General features: G+C 48.5%; 1 protein-coding gene across 1 annotated transcript; it reads right to left on the bottom strand.

The window, feature by feature from the left end:
* Nucleotides 1–375: 375 nt before the first annotated feature.
* On the bottom strand, nucleotides 376–10,350 carry LOC122927059 (aflatoxin B1 aldehyde reductase member 3-like). The gene is made up of 7 exons (XM_044278622.1): nucleotides 10,079–10,350; nucleotides 3,986–4,176; nucleotides 3,488–3,592; nucleotides 3,009–3,105; nucleotides 2,765–2,864; nucleotides 2,510–2,639; nucleotides 376–662 (listed from the first exon to the last, which is right to left on the bottom strand). The coding sequence occupies exons 1-7, from the start codon at nucleotides 10,344–10,346 to the stop codon at nucleotides 501–503; spliced, it is 1,053 nt and encodes a 350-aa protein (XP_044134557.1). The 5' UTR covers nucleotides 10,347–10,350; the 3' UTR covers nucleotides 376–500.
* Nucleotides 10,351–21,349: the final 10,999 nt, after the last annotated feature.

Below are 21,349 nucleotides of genomic sequence, written 5' to 3'. Positions count from 1 at the left end.
AGGAACGCAAAAACGTTTGTGTACATGAGCCCTTAACCTACTACATAGCAGCACACTATGTCTGCCAAAGGCAAGGCAGGAGTAGGTATAAACAGGTTTATCTTCTCACAGACTTGCCTCTGCTCGGTTGCAGAAGTACGGAGCTTTGGAGCAGAGAAGCCAAAAGAAGTTGCTGCAGACCTGCGCTGCCCATCGTCCGAAGACAGCGGTGGTTGTTAAATGGTTTAGTCACTTATTGTGATGTGCGCCTGGACAGGGACGACTGGTTCTTGGCGCTGTGTCCAGGCAACATCCTCTGAGGTCACCATAGGAGGCAAAGGGCTCTGCAGAGAAGTCAACCTAATGTCCGCAGCACATCAGTAACGCTCAGCCAGAGACCTGTAATCAGTTTAATGTATGAAATCCACTACAAATCATATATAAAGAAGCAGGTTCACCAGTGGGATGAGGAACACTAGGTGGAAATAACAATTCGGATAAAGCTCGCCCTGTCCGATGTTCTAGCGGAAGTAGTTTGGACAGTCATGGGCGACCAGGTTCCAGGCTTCATCAAAGGCAGTGACCACCGGTGGAAGCAGGGGACCTTCCTCGGCTCCGTCCAGGTTCTGTACAAACTGCTGCAAACTGGACATCCCCAGGATCACAGCGTCACCCCGACTCCCCTAGAAATACAGAAGATGTTCTGCAGCAGATTTACTAATCAAAACTGAGCCAGAATTCTGGTGTGCGGGCCGAGCACCTTAAGGCTACAAAAATACAGTTGACGTCCATGTTGTATCTGTTTTTTTCGGATCCATTGTAACAATGGCTATCCTTGTCCGCAAAACAGACAAGAATAGGACATGTCCTATCTTTTTTGCGGGGCTACGGAACGGATAGATTAATGTGGACAACACACGGTGTGCTGTCCGCATTTTTTGCAGACCCATTGAAATGAATGGGTCCACATCCTATCCACAATAAAAATGGAACGGACACAGAAACAAAATACGTTTGTGTGCATGAGGCCTTAAAGGGGTATTCCCATCTCAGACAATGGGGGCATATCGCTAGGATATGCCCCCATTGTCTGATAGGTACGGGACCCACTGCTGGGACCCACACCTACAACGAGAACGAGGCAGGGAGCGCTGTGTCTGGAGCGCCCCAGATTTCACGGGGTCCGTCCACCACCAAGCGCTGCTCCCATAGAAGTTAATGGGAGCGTACTGCGCATGCGCGGCCCATGCTCCCATTCATTTCTATGGGGGCAGACGGCAATAGCCAAGCTAGCGCTCAGCTATTTTCGGCTGCCCCATAGAAATAATAGAGGGTGGCTGCACATGCGCAGTGCACCCTCCGTTCATTTCCCCCCTCCGTTCATTTCCCCGCTCCGTTCTCATTGTAGGTGCTGGTGCCAGCGGTGGGACCCGCACCTATCACACAATGGGGGCATATCCTAGCGATATGCCCCATTGTCTGAGATGGGAAAACCCTATTAATAAATCTATGCCAGAAAGGCAACTGGCATAAAGTTCAGGTGTATTGTGCACCAGTTCTCTGGCACATATACTGGTAAACCTTGGGTGACCTGACTACATTGTAAAGAAAAAAAATTATGGAAGTACCGTTTGGCACAATTAACGGTACTTTTACCAAAATCTGCAACCGTCTGTACTCCAGAAAAATGATATACAGTACAAGATTGATACATTTTAGCATTTTTGTGAACTTGCAGTTTTTGGTGTGTTATGGGGGTTTTTTTCTAGCATTTTTTGCAGTATTTTAGGCAAAAATTACCACCTCCAGATGTTGACTGTAAATGTATAGAAATTATGAAACACAGTGCAAACATGTGGGGGGTTTTAAATGGCATTTTTTGCGTTTTTAAGGCAGATTTAGTTTTTTTCTTTTTTTATTTGCAGCATGGTCTGGCTTTTTTTTCTCCCATAGACATCTATTGTCTTTTTGCTATTGTGTGTTGGTTCTTTTAAACCATGGGGGTCATTTACAAACAGATATACGACACATTTTGGCGTATATCTGTCGCAGATTGCAGCACAAAAGTTATTTGTGGCGCGATCTGCGTCTTTTCCCCCCTTTTCTGACATTCCCCCGCACATTGATCTACAGAAGAGGTGATATCAGAGGGGGTATATACTTTGACAAAAAAAAAGGCCAAGAAAAATATGCACATGCTTAAACACAGCAAAAAAAAAAAAAGACAAGATCACTCCTGCCACTACAAATCCCAGAATGCTTCATTGACATCTATAGGAGTTAGAAGAACAGTGAAGCATGTTTGCATGCTGGGAGTTGTAGTTTCACAGCAGCTGGAGTGCCGAAGGTTGCTGATTCCTGCACTATATCATCTTACTGGGCCCTCTTCATTCACCTATGTCACAAGAAGCTTCTAGAGTCCTCTCTACTAAAACACTCTGTGCAGCTGTGACCTCTTACCAGAAGATCATTTGTCATATTCCTTCCCCCCCCTTCCCCCTCGGCTGGAGGTAGAGATCAGGGCACATACCTGTAGCTTAGAATGGTGGTACATCCAGCGGAGAGTGGCGGACGTCAGGGTGGGCCTGTCCTCGCCGTACGCCTCCTGCAGCGCCCTCTGCACCAGGCCAATCGCTTTGAAGTGATGCTTCTTCCAGTACCTGTACAAGGTGAAGACACAACAAGCCAGGAGGCCCCGTCACTGACCACCCCTCAAATTCTGTATTACCAGACGCTCTATATCTCATGAAGTGGACGATAGTGCAGCAGCGTCCTGTAGACTGACCTCGTCCTGTACAATTCAGCCCAGGCGGTGCCAAAAAATCTGCTGGGCGCCTGCTCGCCATCCTTGTCCTCATATTTGTATCTGCCGGTCAGCAGACCCCCTGTACAGAACAGCTAATTATGAGAATCCACAGAGCAAAGACATTACTGACAAAATGTCATCAATATAGACTACGACAAAATGGCCGCCTCCTGTGACAAGTGAAAGCACACAGCAGTACTGGAGTATACAGTGGAGTACGCACCGGCCAGCGGATTGTAGGCGTAGAAGCGGATTCCGAGTTGGCGCAGGCAGGGGAACAGCTCCGTCTCTACCTGTCTTGTCATGCCGTTGTACATACCCTGGAGGGGAACAGTTCTGTTATATTACCATGACTAGACAAACATCCCTTTAAGCCCTTTCAGGACCTTCCATTCCTCTGGAGGACCTGACATGTTCTGCACACGCACACAAAATGTGGGAAACAATTTTCCATAATGGGGTCTAATCACTTGGAAATTCCAGGCCCAAAGCCTGAAGCTGCACTACTGAGGCATTCGGATCCGTCAGGTGCAATGCTGTCATGGAGACCTTGTGTGGATCCATATCTCTATCCTGCACCTCACAGGACATAGATATTGAGGCAAATGATCTCCATGGTCTCCATGATGTTGCTGCACCTGACATACATTTATCAAATTGGTGAGGGCACCCACACCTCCCCCTCCCCCATAGAGTGGGCACCTGGTATACGGTTGGCAGCACCCAGTTCCTCTCTTTACAGATGCAGTAAATCTTCATCACCTCCCAGGACGTGTAGTTGGACAGACCCAGCTCCTTGAACTTTCCCTAGAAAATAAAATTTCCATTAAAAACCTGATCAATCCTCATCTACTCGGCTGCAAATACTCAATATTCAGGAGTTGAAATGGCGCTATACTAGTTGTCACCTGCACCTATCTCCAGAATGGGGGTGGAGGGTGAGGCAACTGGTAGCCACCACCACCAGTATGAATGGAGAGGTGGCCACACATGTTCGTGTATCACTGGTCACCTCAATGGGACTCATGGAGAAAGGTGCTCAGCTAACTCCCATAGAAGTGAATGGAGAGAGCCCACTTCTCCATTCATACTCCACCTGGAGGTGGTGGCTAGCATGGACCGCATTCTGGAGACAGTGGCGAGTCCCAGATGTGGGTCCCACAATTAAATGTCTAAGATGGGAATACTTAAGTGAATTACCTCCAGGTACAGCTCCTGGCAGGCTGCCAGTGTCTCCTCCAGTGGGGTCTTGTGGTCGGGGATGTGCAGGTAGAACAGGTGGACACTGGAGGTCTTCAGTCTCTTCAGGGAAGCTTCTAGCTGCTGACGCACGCTCTCCGGTTTTAGGTTTTTATTTCCTTCCAGTGGATTGGCTTTAGTCGCTATCTTCACTGGCAGAAAATTACAAAATCTAAGTCAAGGGTTGTCCACTTTGGACCATCAACACCTGCACCGTCCCGCTCAGTAGCTGCTGCTTCCCGACAATAAGACTATCTGTGGGCAAACCATCAGATCCCCCCCTAGGCTGAGCATGCATGTGTTGTGAATGGGGAGAAAGCCGCTACAAGGCGCCTCTAGTCTTAGTTTAGATGGTCGGCTGATCCCAGCAAATTTAATATACTTTTAATGATATACCTCTAAAGTGAATGGCCACCTTTCTTCTTGAGGAAGCGGACGCTTTCTGAGGTTTTATCGGTTATTCACCTTATCTCCCCCAGTGAGCAAACAAAACCACAATAATCCATTTTATCTCTATGAAACGGAGACTGAATGGCTGAAAACAAGCCAATACTCCCTGGCTACAGAGAACCTGACCTATAAGTGTCCTTTCCCTTACGTCCTAACAGCAGCACAAGTGGGGGGAGTTCTCCCCTGTGAAATTGGTAGGACAGGTGGAATTTTTATTGATAAAAATTACTACCAAGCTAATTAAACAATTAACCCACCCCTATAAAGGGACGCCCGCACTTCAACCAGTGCTTTTTTCTCTGTCGTGTGGATTTGGGACAGGTTCAGGCGGCCTGCCTGTTACCTTATTGATTTTCGGTTGCTGCCAAGACTTTGGCCCATTTTTATATATTCGGCCGGGATGCGGCCTCTGCCGCCTCAGTCGGATGGAGCACGGCTCCCTCTATTCCTTGGTGAGATCCCACTCTTTTGGGCACGACCCAGCACTTCAGCGCTGTTGCGGCATGTTGTCCGCGGTACCGGCTGCCACGCTCGCACTGAGTTTGTTCGGCGTTCGCGCGCATGCGCACCCTAACCGGCGCAAGTCATCGGCTTGTTTGTAGCTGCGCTTCGGCCCTCTTGTTTTTTTGCAGGGTTTTACCCACCAGGGTTAATGCTATTAACGAGCCCTTCTTTTAAATTTTATTAAAATATAAAGTAGTGACCGTGGATCACTTCCGGTGAGGGGCCGAGCTACTCTAGGGTATATAAGCAAAGCAGACGCCAGACTCTCCCTCTCTGCCTGCAGTGAGTCCAGACTAAAGTATTTCTCTTCAAGTTGTTTTGCAGATGGCATCTCCAAATGGCGACCAGCATGGGAAATCCTCCCATAAACAGAAGCACCTAACTTGTGCCAGCTGTGAGATGCCGATGCCGGACTCCTATGAATATATTAGGTGTCCTTTATGCCGTTTTCCCTCCCGACGCAACCCACTATGGGTGACATGTTCGGTTGGATGAAAGAATTTATGGGGAATTCCATTATGGAGATCAAAAGTGCCCTTTCTTCTAAAAGGGCCAGTTTCATCGCCAGGTCCTGTGCCAATGGCAGAAGACGTCATTTCGATGGAAGACCGTTCCTCCTCTTCGGATGAAGATGATGCCACTTACCTTTTTCCTGCCGAGAAGACGCAAAGACTTCTACACTCCATCTGATCAAGGGATCTTGATGTTGAGCAAGGGGAAGCTCCACCGTCCACCTCTAGGGGGCCAAGGGCCTTTAAAGTGGATAGAAATTTAAGGAAACTAATGCTAACAGAATGGAAACATCCTGAAAAAGGTCCGGTTCTCACTAAGAGATTTAAGCTGATGTTTCCCCTCCAGGAGTCGGAGTCAGAACTTTGGGTACCGCCTCCGAAGGTCGATATGGCGATCTCCAAGTTGTCTAAAAGGACCTTACTTCCTTCTGATGACGGAAGCAACCTTCAGGATCCATTAGATCTCAGGTCTGAATGTACTCTGAGGCGCAGCTATTCCGAAGCTGCAGCCTCTGCTTCAGTTGCAGTTGCTTCGTCAGAGGTCGCAGAGTTTGTTCGGTCCCGCATTCTTAGAATCCAGTCGGACCTGGAATCTGGGGTCTTCAGAACAGACGTAATAGGTCAATTCAAAACCTTGCTCCTAGGAACAGGTGAAAAAAAGGTGAAACGGGTGAAGTCCCTCCCCCAACAATCCTTTCGGGGCCGGAGTAGGGCCAGAAGTTCAAGAACCCAGGGCCCCTCCAGGTCTCAGAGACGTCAAGAGTCATCCAGACGTGGACAGGGTCGCGGTCATGGAAAAGACCGTAAAGCGGATCTATGACTCTCCCGCTTATCCTCCCCTATCCCCTCCAGATCTGTGTGATACTCAAAATTTCAGTTCCCCTCTGGTTGGAGGTCGCCTAAGTTTGTTTCAGCAGGCCTGGCTGCAGAACATTCCGGACCAGTGGGTCCTAGAAATAATTATGTTTGGGTACAAAATCGATTTTCTGTCCCCTCCCCGAGAAAAGTTTGTTCTAACCAAAACTCTAAACCAGACTAAACAGTATATCTTAGAGATTCGGTCTGCCTTTATGTACAAAAAAGGGCCCTAGAGGAAGTCCCTCCTCACGAACAGGGGTGGGAGTATACTCCCCCGTTTTTCTAGTCCCGAAGCCGTCGGGCGATTGGTGCATGATCATAGACCTGTGTTACCTAAATCGGTCCAAAGCGCTTCAGAATGGAGACCATTCGATCACTTATCAGCATCCTAAACCCTGGCGATCTAATGATCACCTTAGATCTGAAGGATGCTTACCTTCACATCCCCATTCACCAAGCTCACAGGAGGTTTTTAAGAGTTGCAGTCTCCATAAGAGGGATGGTAAAACATTACTAATTTGCTGTGCTGCCTTTTGGCATTTCTTCCGTTCCTCACACTTTCACAAAAGTTGTGGCTCCGGTTGTCGCCCAACTCAGGCATCAAGGGCTAGAGATCGTGCCATACCTAGACGACTGGCTTCTAGAAGCCGCTACTCTAGCTGTTCTTTTATCTCATCGTCAGTTGGCTCTTCAGTCTCTCCAGCGCTTGGGCTGGCTCATAAATTGGGAAAAATCTGAGATCGTTCCATCTACTTCCAGGATGTTCCTGGGTTTTATTGTGGACTCCGAACGGATGACCCTTTCCCTCTCTCTAGAGAAGAAGGATCGAGTGATAAGAGCCGCACAGTTCCTCATGGCACCTCGGCAGGTGTCCATCAGAACTCTCATGAAGATGTTAGGCCACATGTCAGCATCTGCGGAAGCAGTTCCTTGGGCCCTATGGCACCTACGTCCACTTCAGGAAGAAGTGTTAGCAGTCTGGAATCGCAACCCCAGGGGTTGGACAAGACGCACTCCCTGTCTACCGAAGTCCGTTCCTCCCTCAGGTGGTGGAGGAACCTATCAGATGGGAGGTCCTTGATTCAACCTCGTTGGATCACGTTGACTACAGACGCCTCCCTTCTAGGTTGGGGAGACCATCTGGAGGAGAATCTAGTACAAGGTACCTGGAGTCCACAGGAGAGGCTTCTCTCATCCAATCTGAGAGAATTGAGAGCAGTTTGTCTTGCTCTCTACCACTTTGTTCCTCTTATCCGTGGAAAGGCGGTAGGAGTCCGCTCGGACAATACGACTGTAGTCGCTTACATCAACAGACAGGGAGGCACAAAATCTCAACCTCTCCTCCAGGAAGTTGGTCCAATTCTTGCTTGGGCAGAAACCAGTCTATCCCACCTTTCGGCTGTTCACATTAGAGGGAATATCAACATAGTTGCAGATCGGCTAAGTCGGAGTCTGCCAGTTCCAGGCGAATGGTCATTGAACAGAGACGTTTTCACCCAGATCACTCTCCGGTGGGGTACTCCAGAGATCGACTTGATGGTGACCCGCTTGAAAGCCAAGGTGGACAGATTCTGCTCCTTCTACAAGGAGGACAATCCTCTGTCGATAGACGCTCTGTCCATAACATGGAAGTTCAGGCTGGCTTACGTATTCCTTCCAATTTCCATGATACCAAGGGTATTGACGAAAGCAAGACCAGACGCTGGTCATTGCGATAATACCATTCTGGACGAAGAGGTCTTGGTTCACCCAGCTCATGAAGATGAGTCAGGGCACATATTGGAGACTTCCCCTAAAGCAGGACCTTGTGTATCAGGACACAGGTCCCTGCCTAGATCTGAGGAAACTCAATCTGACAGCCTGGAGATAGACAGGTCCCTACTAGAAGCTAGAGGGCTTTCTGTGGAGGTCTTGAGAACCATTTCACACTCCAGGGCGGAGTCTACAAACAAAGCTTACTCAAGGATATACAAGATCTTCCTTCAGTGGTGTGCTGATAAAGAGGTTGTACCCTCAGATCCTCCTCTTTCAGCTATTAAACAGTTTCTGCAGGACGGCTTGGACAAGGGTCTAAGCCCGTCAACGCTCAGAGTTCATACCAGGGCGCTTTTATGCCTTTTTAGGCAGACCTTTAGCACAAGACCCCCTATTCAGGAGGTTCCTCAAATGAGCCGAAAGATTAAAAACTAGAATCCTGAGACCTATCCCTGAATGGGATTTATCTGTGGTTCTGAAGGGGCTATCCCCTCCCCCCTTTGAACCCTTGGAAAATGTGGACCTTAGATTTTTATCTTTGAAGGTCACATTTCTACTGGCCATAACTTCGGCCAAGAGGATTGGAGAATTTCAGGCCTTGGCGGCCGCTGAGCCTTATACCCTCTTCCTCCAGGACAGAGTTCTGTTGAGGTTTCTACCGACCTTTGTCCCCAAGGTACCATCATTTAGAAATACTAATCAGACCATCACCTTACCGGTTTTATGTCCCTCTTCCTCATCTCCGGAGGAAGAAGCCCTTCATTCCTTGGACATTTCAAGAAATCTCAGAATCTACCTGAACAGAACTGCGGACTTCAGAAGATCCGAACACCTCCTGCTGTCCTTGTCGGGGAAAACCAAAGGCCTCTAAACCCTCTTTGAGTAGATGAGTAAAAGAGGCAATCCATGAAGCTTTTCTAGCTCAGGGGTTGGCTCCTCCATCCTTTGTCACTGCCCACTCTACAAGGGCAGTATCTACTTCGTACGCGGAGAAAAGTTTGGTTCTGCTAGAACAAATCTGTGCACCTTTATAAAGCATTACCGCCTAGACTCTAGGCGATCTGAGGGAGTGGCATTTGGACGTACCATTCTCAGTGCCGCCCTTTCATAAAAATTTTTTAAAAAGAGACCGGGGAACCCTCCCAATTTGTCTGTTGCTCCTTTCTAGGTCCCCACTTGTGCTGCTGGTTAGGACGTAAGGGAAGCGTTAATTTTAACATAAATTTGTTTTCCCTTAGTCCTAACAGCAGCACACAAATTTCCCACCTTATTTTTGTTTTGTGTACTTGCTGAAAAAGCCCTGGTTTAGGGGCGGGCGTCCCTTTACAGGGGGAGGGTTAATTGTTTAATGAGCTTGGTAGTAATTTTGATCAATACAAATTCCACCTGTCCTACCGGTTTCACAGGGGAGAACTCCCCACTTGTGCTGCTGTTAGGACTAAGGGAAAACAAATTTACGTTAAAATTAACGCTTCACACAGGATAAGCTCAGAAGGAATGGTGATTAATGATCAGCGCTGATTACACCTTGTAGGGGGGATGAATGATCGTTAATATGATTATTCATCCCCTGTGCAGTTTGCATATTGTCCACAGCACATTAATTGTTGGCTAATCGCTGCGGTGTTTAGGCAAGTCAATGATCAGCCAAACATTTGTTCCCAATCATCGGTCCATGTACAGGTGATTGCTATCTAGTACTAGCTTTTCACTCACTCGACCATTTCAGCCGGGGAAAGGATGACTGTAGGACAGGTAAATTCAGCCTATTACTCTTATTAGTCATTTCAGGCTATGGAGAGGCCGGCTGTAGTAATCTTCAACGGAATGAGTCGCAAGAGGTTGGAAACTGGAAACCTCCCTGATCCCCATGATGACTACTTTATGTCTCATATCTCCAGTGCTGAGAACTGGAAACCCTGGCGTCTCAAGCCTCGTTCACACACTTACAGCTCCAGAAATTGACTCTGCTTACCTCTGGCACCTAGCCCCATCTCCCCCAGTATCCGCTCACTTTCTCCGCCAGCATAAAAGTGCGCGGTGTCCACCTCGTCGTATCCGCGCCTCAGGAACTCCTGCATCACCTGGTCGCTTGTTTTGGCATCCATGCGATTCCCGAATTCCATTGCACCCAGCACGGTGCGGGGGAGCCCCTGTCGCAGCATGGTGGGAGTAGAAAGAGAGGTGAGAATGAAGGAAAACGGCCGACAAGCAGACAAGCCACCCACAGCACTGGCCAACATAAAGTCAAGTGAACCTGTCACATATTAACTTAACATGGCGGCCGGCCAAAAAATGATATGTGAAATGAGCACAGAGATAAGCAGCCATGCAGAACCTGAATGACACCCGGTGGCCCTTTACCCCAATCACTGACCAACATCCTGATCCTCTCACACCAATCACTGAGCCCCTCACCCCAATCACATAGCGACACCCTGAGCCCCTCACCCAAATTACTAAGCGACACCCTGAGCGCCTCACCCCAATCACTGAGCTACACCCTGAGCCTCTCACCCGAATCACTGAGATACACCCTGAGCCCCTCACCCCAATCACTGAGCTACACCCTGAGCCTCTCACCCCAATCACCGATATCTAGCCCTGTCAATCAGGCGGAGGGGTGTGTGTGCAGAGGACAGGGGTGTTACTAAAGTAGTGCTCCAAGGATTCAGACCCCCCCCCCCCCCCCCCCCCCCCCGGTGCTCCAATGTGTTCATTTGTATATAAATAAATAAAAACACAGATTTCTCTGCAGCTGTTTAACATACAAACAAAAGAAAGGTAATGTTTTATTCAGCATGCAGTGCTGCAGTTACCAGTCCTGTCCACTACACGATGGATGGAGCTGTGGAGTTCAGGCTCAGGAGCTACTCTGAAACTGCTGATCAGTGGGGCTGTGGACATACTTACCAACGCTTCTGTGGGTGAAATTGGGGCATATAAGCCCCGCCCTGGAAACGTCCTGGATTTATAAGCAGGGTTTAAATTATCTCTGTCCATTTTCGCCCTGGGAGATTGAGAATTTGCAAATTCGGGACAGTTGGCAAATATGCGTGGTGTGACGGACCCCCACCGATCAGATAGTGATGGCCTATCCTTAAAGGGGTTGTCGCACATCAGCAAATGGCAGTTATCATTTAGAGCAGGGATCAGCAACCTCCGGCACTCCAGCTGTTGTGAAACTACAATTCCCAGCATGCTCCATTTATTTCTGTGAGAGTTCTGAGAAGAGCAGAGGAATTTTGCATGCTGGGAGTTGTAGTTTCACAACAGCTGGAGTGCCGGAGGTTGCCAACCTCTGATGTAGAGGAAGTGAATACAAGGCACTTACTAATGTATTGTGATTGTCCATATTGCTTCCTTTGCTGTCCGGATTCATTTTTCCATCATGTTATACACTGCCCGTTTCCATAGTTACGACCACCGCTGCAGAGCAGATACAAGGTGGCCGGGATGTCTATGTGTGCTCCCTCATTCCCGGCCACTAGAGAGGCTGGTGCCTTATTCTATAGTGTGTAAGCACGACCACCAATTCTAGATTGCAGGGTGGTCGTAACCAGTGTCGGACTGGGGTACTTAGTTCCCACCAGTGTAACTGATTCTGGGGGCCCACCTTGCGGGGTCCTGCACACTAACTTATTTTTTTTTTCCATGTCTGTACCGTTCTATTTACTTCAATAGGGCTGCAAAAAAAAAAGACTCCATGTGCATTCCGTGTCTGTATGTCCGCATGGCCGTTCTGCAAAATGATAGAACGAGTCCTATTATTGTCCACATTTCAGACAGGATAGGACGGTTCTATCAGGGGCCGGCTGTTCTGTTCCACATAATGTGGAATGCACACACCCGGTATCCATGTTTTACGGATCGGCAATTTGCGGACTGCAAAACATCTAATGGTCGTGTTCATGAGCGCTTACAGTGATAACAGGAATATTAAAGATGAAGTATGATGGCGGACAGTCACAGCAACATGCACAAACATACATGTGGCAGAAGTTACACATATATGGATATCCTGCAATTAAAGGGAACCTGTCACCGGGATTTTGCCTATAGAGCTGCGGACATGGGCTGCTAGATCGCCGCTAGCACATCCGCAATACCCAGTCCCCATAGCTCTGTGTGCTTTTATTTAGGCAAAAAAAACAATGTTATATATATGTAAATGAGGCAAGTATGGAGCCCAAGGGGCTGTTACTAACGTTTCTGGAGCCCAGCACCGCCCGCATCCTCCGAATCACCTCCCTGCTCCCCGACGTCACAAAGTTAGAGCGTCGTAATCTCACGCATGCGCGAGGACGCGGCAGGTCAGTGCCGGCATAGTGTTCCTTCCCTGTGCTGGCATCAGCCTCAACTGCTATGTATATACAGAAGCTCAGCACTGTACACCCAGCCTAGGGTGAGAATCAGGACAAATGGTGTGCGACCCAACACTTGTGAGCTGGAGAGGGGAAGCCATCTAACTAGTCCCAATATCGCTCTATCCTTTCTCCACTATTTCCGCTATTCCTGCTCCACTAGCTCTGCTATCCTCTCTCAGCTATCCCCACTATTCCGTCTTCATTGTCCCTTCTCCACTATCCCCTCTCCATTATTCCCACTATCACCTCTCTGCCATCTACTCTCCACTATCACCTCTCTGCCATCTACTCTCCACTATCACCTCTCTGCCATCTACTCTCCACTATCACCTCTCTGCTATCCCCTCTCCATTATTCCCACTATCACCTCTCTGCTATCCCCTCTCCGCTATCCCCTCTCCATTATTCCCACTATCACCTCTCTGCTATCCCCTCTCCATTATTCCCACTATCACCTCTCTGCTATCCCCTCTCCACTATTCCCACTATCCCCTCTCTCCACTATTCCCACTATCCCCTCTCTCCACTATTCCCACTATCACCTCTCTGCTACCCCCTCTCCATTATTCCCACTATCCCCTCTCCTTTTCACCATTGAGTAGGGTGGTCCGAGCGTCTGAAGACATTGTGGGGTTCCGTCTACCTCCTTCCACAGAGGAGGCCGCTCTCCCGGGCCGATTCCTTGAACCCAGCGATGAAACTAATTAGTGCGAGGTTCTCCATGAACTGGAACACGTCTTACCTCTTACCATCAGACCCCGCTCCTCTTTGTCCCTATGGAATTTTGTTTTATTGTTCATTTTTAATAAGGGAAAGGAGGTGATTAGAATTTTTAGATATTTATTTTTTTAAACTTTTTTTTGAAAACTTTTTAAAGTCATTGGATCGCTTCACCCATAGACTGCAATGATTTAACTTTGAAGCCTGAGGGAAACTCGCTTTGTTCCGCACACAGGAACATCGCTGGGACAGGCTTGGGATCCTTCAGAGACGATGTCTCAGAACCTAACTGTGGGGAAGGTCAGATCCTCCCATGTCCCTTGTTTCTGATATCCGGTTTCATCCTATTAACCATTTATAACACTGAGGTGGAATTGACCTTACCAGTGTGGGTGACTTACCTGTCGCTCATGGTCCCTATAACCCTCTTCCCATTCAAACACACAAATAATCCAACTGGTGCAACCAGAGACTCATAGCAAACAGCATATGTTCTCTAACCATCCACAACCACGTACGGGTCACAGACCAACCCGTCAATGGGATTTAAAGGGGTTCTCTGGGTTTTTAATATTGATGACCGGCACCCCAGCCGATCAGCTGTATTAAGAGAAGGCGAGCACCGTACCCGAGTGCCACTGCTGTCTATGACAGACGGGAGAGGGCACGCACACGGATCATGTCTTCTCTTCATACAGCTGATTGACATAGGTGCCGGTCATCAATATTAAAAGCCCGGAGAACCCCTTTAACAGTAGGTCGTAAATCTATATATGCCCATAATCTGACACCTAGAGTGTCTATATGCATTTATTTTACCGTACTATAAAAATAAAATCTGCAACTACACCAAATAATTGCTGGTCATAGGGCATCATTGTTCTTAGCCCCTGCCTCCAGCGCGCGCTGCCTAACCTTGCTAATCCTTCTGTATATCAAAGCCTAAAGTTTATAAGGGCGCTGTGGAAAAACATTACCACGCAGAGCCTCCACCACCATGCAGCAACTGTGACTCCGAGCAAAACATCAGGTTATATACACTAGTCTGTACTAAATAGAATTTAACATTTTTTTTAAATAAAATTTGCAATTGGACACCTTCTGTGACAAACATATGCGCTGCCAGTGATGTTAGAAAATGCGCTTATTGTACACTTTCCGACTGTAAAAACCCTTTGCAACAGTTTTTTTTAGCACTGCCAGGCACAGACAAGGAACAGGATCAGAAGCAGTTTAGCACTGCCAGGCACAGACAAGGAACAGGATCAGAAGCAGTTTAGCACTGCCAGGCACAGACAAGGAACAGGATCAGAAGCAGTTTAGCACTGCCAGGCACAGACGCTGTTAGAGCACTGCTAGGCTGGACATGGAACAGAGAGGATCAGACAGAGAACAGGTACAGAAGAACAGGCAAGGCATGGACAAGGATAACAACTAGGGATGAGCGAATAGAGTTCGGATGAAACATCCGAAGTCGATTCGCATAAAACTTCGTTCTTAGGCTACATTCACACGTCAGTATTTTTCTATAATCCGAATTTCGGTCCGTTTTTTGCGGATCCGTTGTTCCTGAAAATGTTTCCGTATGTCATCCGTTTTTTGCGGATCCGCAAAAAACGGAAACATGTATACATTTCAATAATCAAATAAAGTTGTTTGGATTTCTTTGAAAAAAAAAATAAAAATAATTTGCTATGTGTTTCCAGGAACGGATTCCGCAAAAAACGGAAGACATACGGAATGACATCCGAATGTCTTCTGTTTTTTGCGGAACCATTGACTTTGCATTGTACCAGGATCCGATTTTTCAGGAACATAATAGGACATGTTTTATATTTAAACGGACATGCGGAACGGAACAACGAAAACGGACAGCACACATTGTGCTGTCCGATTTTTTCCAGGACCCATTGAAAATGAATGGGTCCTGATCTGGTCCTGATCTGTTCCGCAAAAAACGGAACAGATCAGGAAAGAAAAAACGGACGTGTGAATGGACCCTTATACTGTACGGAGCAGGAGCAGACCGGGGAAGTTAACCCCATCAGAACCAGGATTAACAAAAAGCACAGAACATACAATCACAAGTTATTCCAAACTCAGTCCCAGTTCACACTCAAGGCCGCAGCCAGCATGCATTGCAGAACCAGCATGCATGGAAACACCCACAGCCAGTACACAAGGCTCATGCAGCCAGCCTGCACGGCAACAGAGACAGGATCCACAGAGATGCAGAAACGGGAATCCACAAACACAGGCCACAGTTCACACACACCACCGCAGCCAGCACGCAGCCCCAAGCAACCAGCATACACAGGTGTCAGCCTGCAGCCAGTACGAGAGAGGGCATGCAGCCAGCCTACACGGTCACAACTGTCACAGGGAACCGCACCGTGACTATCAGGAGTAGCATCCAAGGGGCTAGGCGGAAAATCGGTAGTTAGTCTTACCGGTAACGTTCTTTCCAGGAGTCCAACATGACAGCACATGGGAGGATGTCCAATCCAATCACTGTTGGGACAGGAAGTGAAACAGATTAAAAGCCCCCCCCCTTCCCTCCAATCTCCAGTGTCTTCTAAATTACTACACCGGATGGATGCAACACAATTTTATTACTAATATGATAAGCAATGTTAACATCACACTGAATCACATATTAGGGAGGGAATAAGTAGTGCTGTCATGTTGGACTCCTGGAAAGAACGTTACCGGTAAGACTAACTACCGATTTCCAGGACGTCCCCCATGACAGCACATGGGAGAGTTACCAACTTAGCCATCAGGGAGGGACCACAGCCTGTAGAACCTTACGCCCAAAGGAAAGCTGACGATTGGACGGTAGGTTCAACCTGTAATGTCTACAAAAGGTGTTATAACTTGTCCAGGTGGCAGCCTGACAAATCTGATCTATAGAGGCGTTCGCCTTCTCCGCCCAGGAAGCTGCGACTGCCCTAGTAGAATGTGCCCTGATAGAGATAGGACAGGGACTATCCTGAAGACGATATGCTTCCATAATTGTTGACTTGATCCACTGTGTCAGAGTCCTTCTAGTCACCTTCTTCCCTCTTCCTGCTTTACCAAATTGTACAAAGAGGTTTGAGTCCTTCCTATCAGGCTCTGTTCGGCGAAGGTATTCAAGGACTGCCCGACGGACGTCCAGGCAGTGGAATTTCTCCTCTTCCGGATCTCTAGGAGAGGCGTAAAAAGAAGGTAAGAATATTTCTTGTTCCCTATGGAATGTAGAGACGACTTTAGGGAGGAATGCTGGGTCTAACTGAAGAATTATTCGATCCGGGCAGACTCTTAAGAAAGGTTCCTTCATGGATAAGGCCTGAAGTTCACCAATTCTGCGTGCTGAAGTGATGGCTACCAAGAAGGCCGTCTTCCAGGAGAGCAATTTTAACGGAATGGTGTCCAAGGGTTCAAAGGGCATCTTACAGAGGGTATCTAGAACTATAGACAAGTCCCAAGGAGGAACGGTCTGTCTCAGAGTGGGTTTTAGTCTGGATATAGCCTTTACGAACCTCTTTATCCAACGATGCTCTGCTAGTGGGTAGTCCAGGAAGGATGATAAGGCTGATATCTGCACCTTGATCGTGCTAGGGCGTAGCCCTAGGTCAAAGCCCTTCTGTAGGAAGTCAAGAATCTGCGCGATGGAAGGAGTTGATCTGGACGGATGTGTATCAGCCAACCAGGAATTAAATCTGTTCCAGATCTTCCTATATATAGCATTTGTCACTGGTTTCCTACTTTTTTGTAGAGTGGAGATTACAGCATGTGACAAGCCCTGCCTGCTCAGCATTCTCCTTTCAGGATCCAGGCTTTCAGATTCCACTTTTCCAGATCCGGGTGGAGAAGGGACCCCTGAGTGAGAAGGTCCGGCTTCAGAGGGAGTGATATTGGTTCTTCTACCTTTAGCCTGTCTAACAGGGGATACCAGCTCCTCTTCGGCCAGGCTGGGCCTATGAAAATGAACTTCCCCGAGCTCTCGCTGATCTTCCTCAAGGTGGCCGGGATAAGCGGGATTGGCGGGAAGGCATAAGCTAAATCCATGTCCCATGGTTTTGACATGGCATCTATCCCCAGAGGATCCCCGCTGGGATCTAGGGAAAAGAACTGAGACGCCTGGGCGTTTTCTTTGGAGGCTAGGAGATCCACCTGGGGGTACCCCCATTTCCTGCAGATCTGGTGAAAGACTTGCCTGTTCAGCATCCATTCTCCCGGATGGAATCTTCTTCTGCTCAGGTAGTCTGCTGTAGCATTGTCCTTCCCTCTGATATGGAGGGCTGAGATAGATAGGATATTTTCCTGTGCCCAAAGGAAGATTTTTTCTGCGACCTCCTGAAGGCCTGGGTTCTGAGTTCCCCCTTGATGCCTTATATAGCAGACTGTAGTTATATTGTCTGACAGAACTTGAACGTGGTTCCCTTTTAAGAGAAGTTCTGCTGCTTGGAGAGACCTTAGTACCGCCGTTAATTCCCTTACGTTTGAGGAACGCTGACTCTCTGCCAGGGACCATGAACCCTGAAAGAGATGGTCTTCTATATGTGAACCCCAGCCGGTCATGCTGGCATCGGTCACCACCGTCAAACAAGGTCTTCTCAACCAGTGAACCCCTCTCTGTAGGTTGCCGGGAGTTATCCACCAGTTCAAGGACTCTTTTATGGACATTGGGATCCTGATCTTCCTGTCTAGAGACCTCTGGTCTTTGTCCCACTTGGTGAGGACTAGACCCTGAAGTGGCCTTGAGTGGATCTGGGCCCACTGGACCATCTGTATACAGGATGTCATCAGGCCTAGTATCCGCATAGCCTCTCTGATGGAGCAGAGGTTTTTTCTTTGGAAGGAGGATATTTCTTCTATGAAAGCGTCGCGCTTTGAATCTGGAAGGAAGGACATCTGTCTCTGGGAGTCCAGAAGGGTGCCTAGAAAGATCTTCCTTTCGCTCATGCAAAGATCTGATTTCTCTAGGTTGATAATCCAGCCTAAATCTTGTAGAACCCGTAACGTTGTCTGCAGATGGTTCCGCAGAAGGACCTCTGAGGATGCTGTCAGGAGGAAGTCGTCCAAGTACGGGACTATTGTTATTCCCTGTTGTCTCAGGAACGCCATTATCTCTACTATTAGTTTCGTAAAGATGCGTGGAGCACTTGAAATCCCGAATGGAAGACATTGGAACTGGAAGTGATGCACTATGCCGTCTAACGTCACCGCGAACCTGAGGAACTGATGATGGCTTGGATGTATGGGGACATGATAGTAGGCATCTTTGAGATCGATGGTGCACATCAATGCCCCTGCTGGAATCAGTGGAACCGTTGAACGTATTGACTCCATCTTGAACCTGAAATATTGGATCCATCTGTTCAGGAACTTCAGGTTTATGATAGTTCTTAGTGAACCGTCTGGTTTTTTTACCCAGAACAGTTTGGAGTAGTGACCTCTGCCCTGTTGGGGTCTTGGAACAGGAACTATTGCTTCCATTGCGCAAAGTTTCTCCAAGTCCTGAACCATCTGGTTCTTTAGAGACGGAGACTGGGGAGTGGTAACACAGAATCTCTGAGGGGGAGGACGACCGAACTCTATTTTGTACCCCTCTCGTACCGTCTGAAGTACCCAGGGGTTCTGAGTTACTAAAGGCCATTGATGACTGAAGAACCGAAGTCTCCCCCCCACTGGTCTGGCGTCATTTATTCTGGTAAGAGGAAGTGTTGGGTTTGAGAAGGAACCCCCTCCCCTTCCCCCCTTTGGGGTAGCTCCACCTGCCCGATTTGCCTTTCCCTCTACCCGAAAAATTCTGTGACTGTCCCTGGCCTGAATCCCTCCGAAAGGACTGAGTCTTCTTAGACCTCTCTTCCGGAAAGCCTTTTTTCCTGTCCGCGGCACTCTCAAGGATTGTATCTAGGACTGGGCCAAACACGTGCGAACCTGAGAAAGGGATCGAACAAAGTTTATTCTTAGACGCTACATCCCCTGACCAACTTCTTAGCCATAGGGCCCTTCTAGCCGAATTCGCCAGTGTGCTGTTTCTAGCTGAGATCCTGATGGATTCGGCCGAAGAGTCCGCCAGGTAGGCCGTAGCCATCTTAAGAAGGGGAATGGATTCTAGAATGTCCTCCCTTGGGGTTTTTAGTCTAAGGTGGTTCTCTAGCTGATTCAGCCATAACCCCATAGACCTGGCTACCGAGGTGGCAGTAATGTTGGCATTAATAAGAGCAGATGAACACTCCCAGGCCTTCTTAAGTAGTCCCTCCGCCTTCCTATCCATAGGGTCCTTTAAGTTTGAGGAATCTTCAAAGGGGATGGTGGTCTTCTTTGTGACCTTCGCCACCTGAATGTCTATCCTGGGAATCTCATCCCATAGTTTAGTATCCTCAGGATTAAAAATCAGCCGATTTTTAAATTCCCTAGGCATGACTAGCTTCTTTTCGGCCTCCTTCCATTCCTCCAGAATTATCTCCTTCAGATGGGAGTTTACTGGGAATAGGCGAGTCTTTTTTGCCCCTAACCCCCCAAACATCTCGTCCTGAACGGATATGGGAGGGCTAGCTTCCTCTACTTGCATGGTATCTCTAACCGCATGGAGGAGGGCGTCTAGGTCTTCAGTAGAAAATAAAAATCTTTTAGGGTGGTCTGAAGAGCCGGAAGCAGAGATGGTGTCGTCCTCAATCTCTCCGTCCGAGACTTCCTGATTATCAAAATCAGAGTCCTCCTGAGTCCTCCTTTTTTTGGGGGGAGGGGAGTCAGGTTGAGAAGGAGGTGGCGGAGGGTTTAGAGAAGAAACCGTAGCCTGTACTTCTTCACAAACGATATTCCTAAGTTCTGTGAGAAAGGACGGCTGCTCCTCCTTCATTAACCTGGCAATGCAATCAGCACATAGCTGCTTCTTGTAGGATATGTGCATCTTTTCCCCGCAAGTCGCACACTTTTTCGGTTTCCTTCTGGGGTCTTGGGAAGCCGACTGCCCAGAACTCTTTTTATCCTAGGAAGAAATCCGAGAAACCGTGCTAAATGACTGGGGAGAGTACACCAGGGTATAAGGATAAGGGCACTTACATGGGCCGCAGCAGAGGGGTCAGGCACAATCTCGGATTTAGCTGACGCTTGGGGCTCCATGGTGGCTAAGCAAAACACACCGCCGCTCACAACTTCCCCACTGGGGCTTACCTCCACCTCTGCTGCCGCGCTGCTCCGTTCTTATAAGGAGAACTCAACCCCCCCGGGGGGAGGGAGTCAACCCCTGAGCGCGAGGCCGGGCTTCCAGGCCTCCAGCGCTTGTGCTGGGCGCCGCCATCTTGTTTCCGGCTGACCCGGAAGTGACGTCATGATGATGCGACGACGACGCCGTTCGGAGCGCGCCGCTGAGCCCAGAGCTCCCGGAGGAGAAGCGGCATCAGCGTCCCGCCTGCCGCCGTCCCAGGCAGGTCGGGACAAGCTAGAGAACCCCCGGAGGGGGAGCTAGCGGGGCCGTACGGGACGCCGCCCGACCTGGCCTGAGAGGGGAGTACCGGACCCCCGACCCGACCTGGCCCCCTGGTGCCTAGGTAAGCACCCGATTCTTAGTCTATGACCTGCTTCACTCCTATCCCAGTAGGGACAGGAAGACACTGGAGATTGGAGGGAAGGGGGGGGCTTTTAATCTGTTTCACTTCCTGTCCCAACAGTGATTGGATTGGACATCCTCCCATGTGCTGTCATGGGGGACGTCCTGGAAAGTAGTATACAGTTTCCAGGAACATGGACAACAAACAGAACTGGCCAGGAACAACCCAATTTATTGAGCAAGTTGGAAGTTTTTTTTGTTTTTTTTTAACTGGTGTATTCTTACTTTTTAACAGTACAATCCAGTATGAATAACTGTTTGATGTGGTAATATATAAAGCACTAGAACCTATGGCACTTTGATGCTTAGGTCAAGAGTGGAGGGTCCTTTAAAGGGGTTGTCCGGGTTCAAAGTTGAACCCGGACATATCCCCATTTTCACTCCAACGCCCCCACCCCCCCGGTATGCCTTGGCCTGTGTGATTCAGGGCTGGGTAAAGCCAAGCATCGAAGTATGAAATACTCCGATGCTCATATCAGGGGGGCTGCCTGGGTGAAAATAGGGATATGTGTGGGTTCAGCTCTGAACCAGGACAACCCCTTTAAGAATCCTGGGG

This window comes from Bufo gargarizans, chromosome 2 (assembly GCF_014858855.1).
Source record: "Bufo gargarizans isolate SCDJY-AF-19 chromosome 2, ASM1485885v1, whole genome shotgun sequence".
NCBI lineage: Eukaryota > Metazoa > Chordata > Amphibia > Anura > Bufonidae > Bufo > Bufo gargarizans.
The sequence above is the reverse complement of the archived record's forward strand: the minus strand, read 5'-3'. Positions and strand labels throughout refer to the sequence as shown.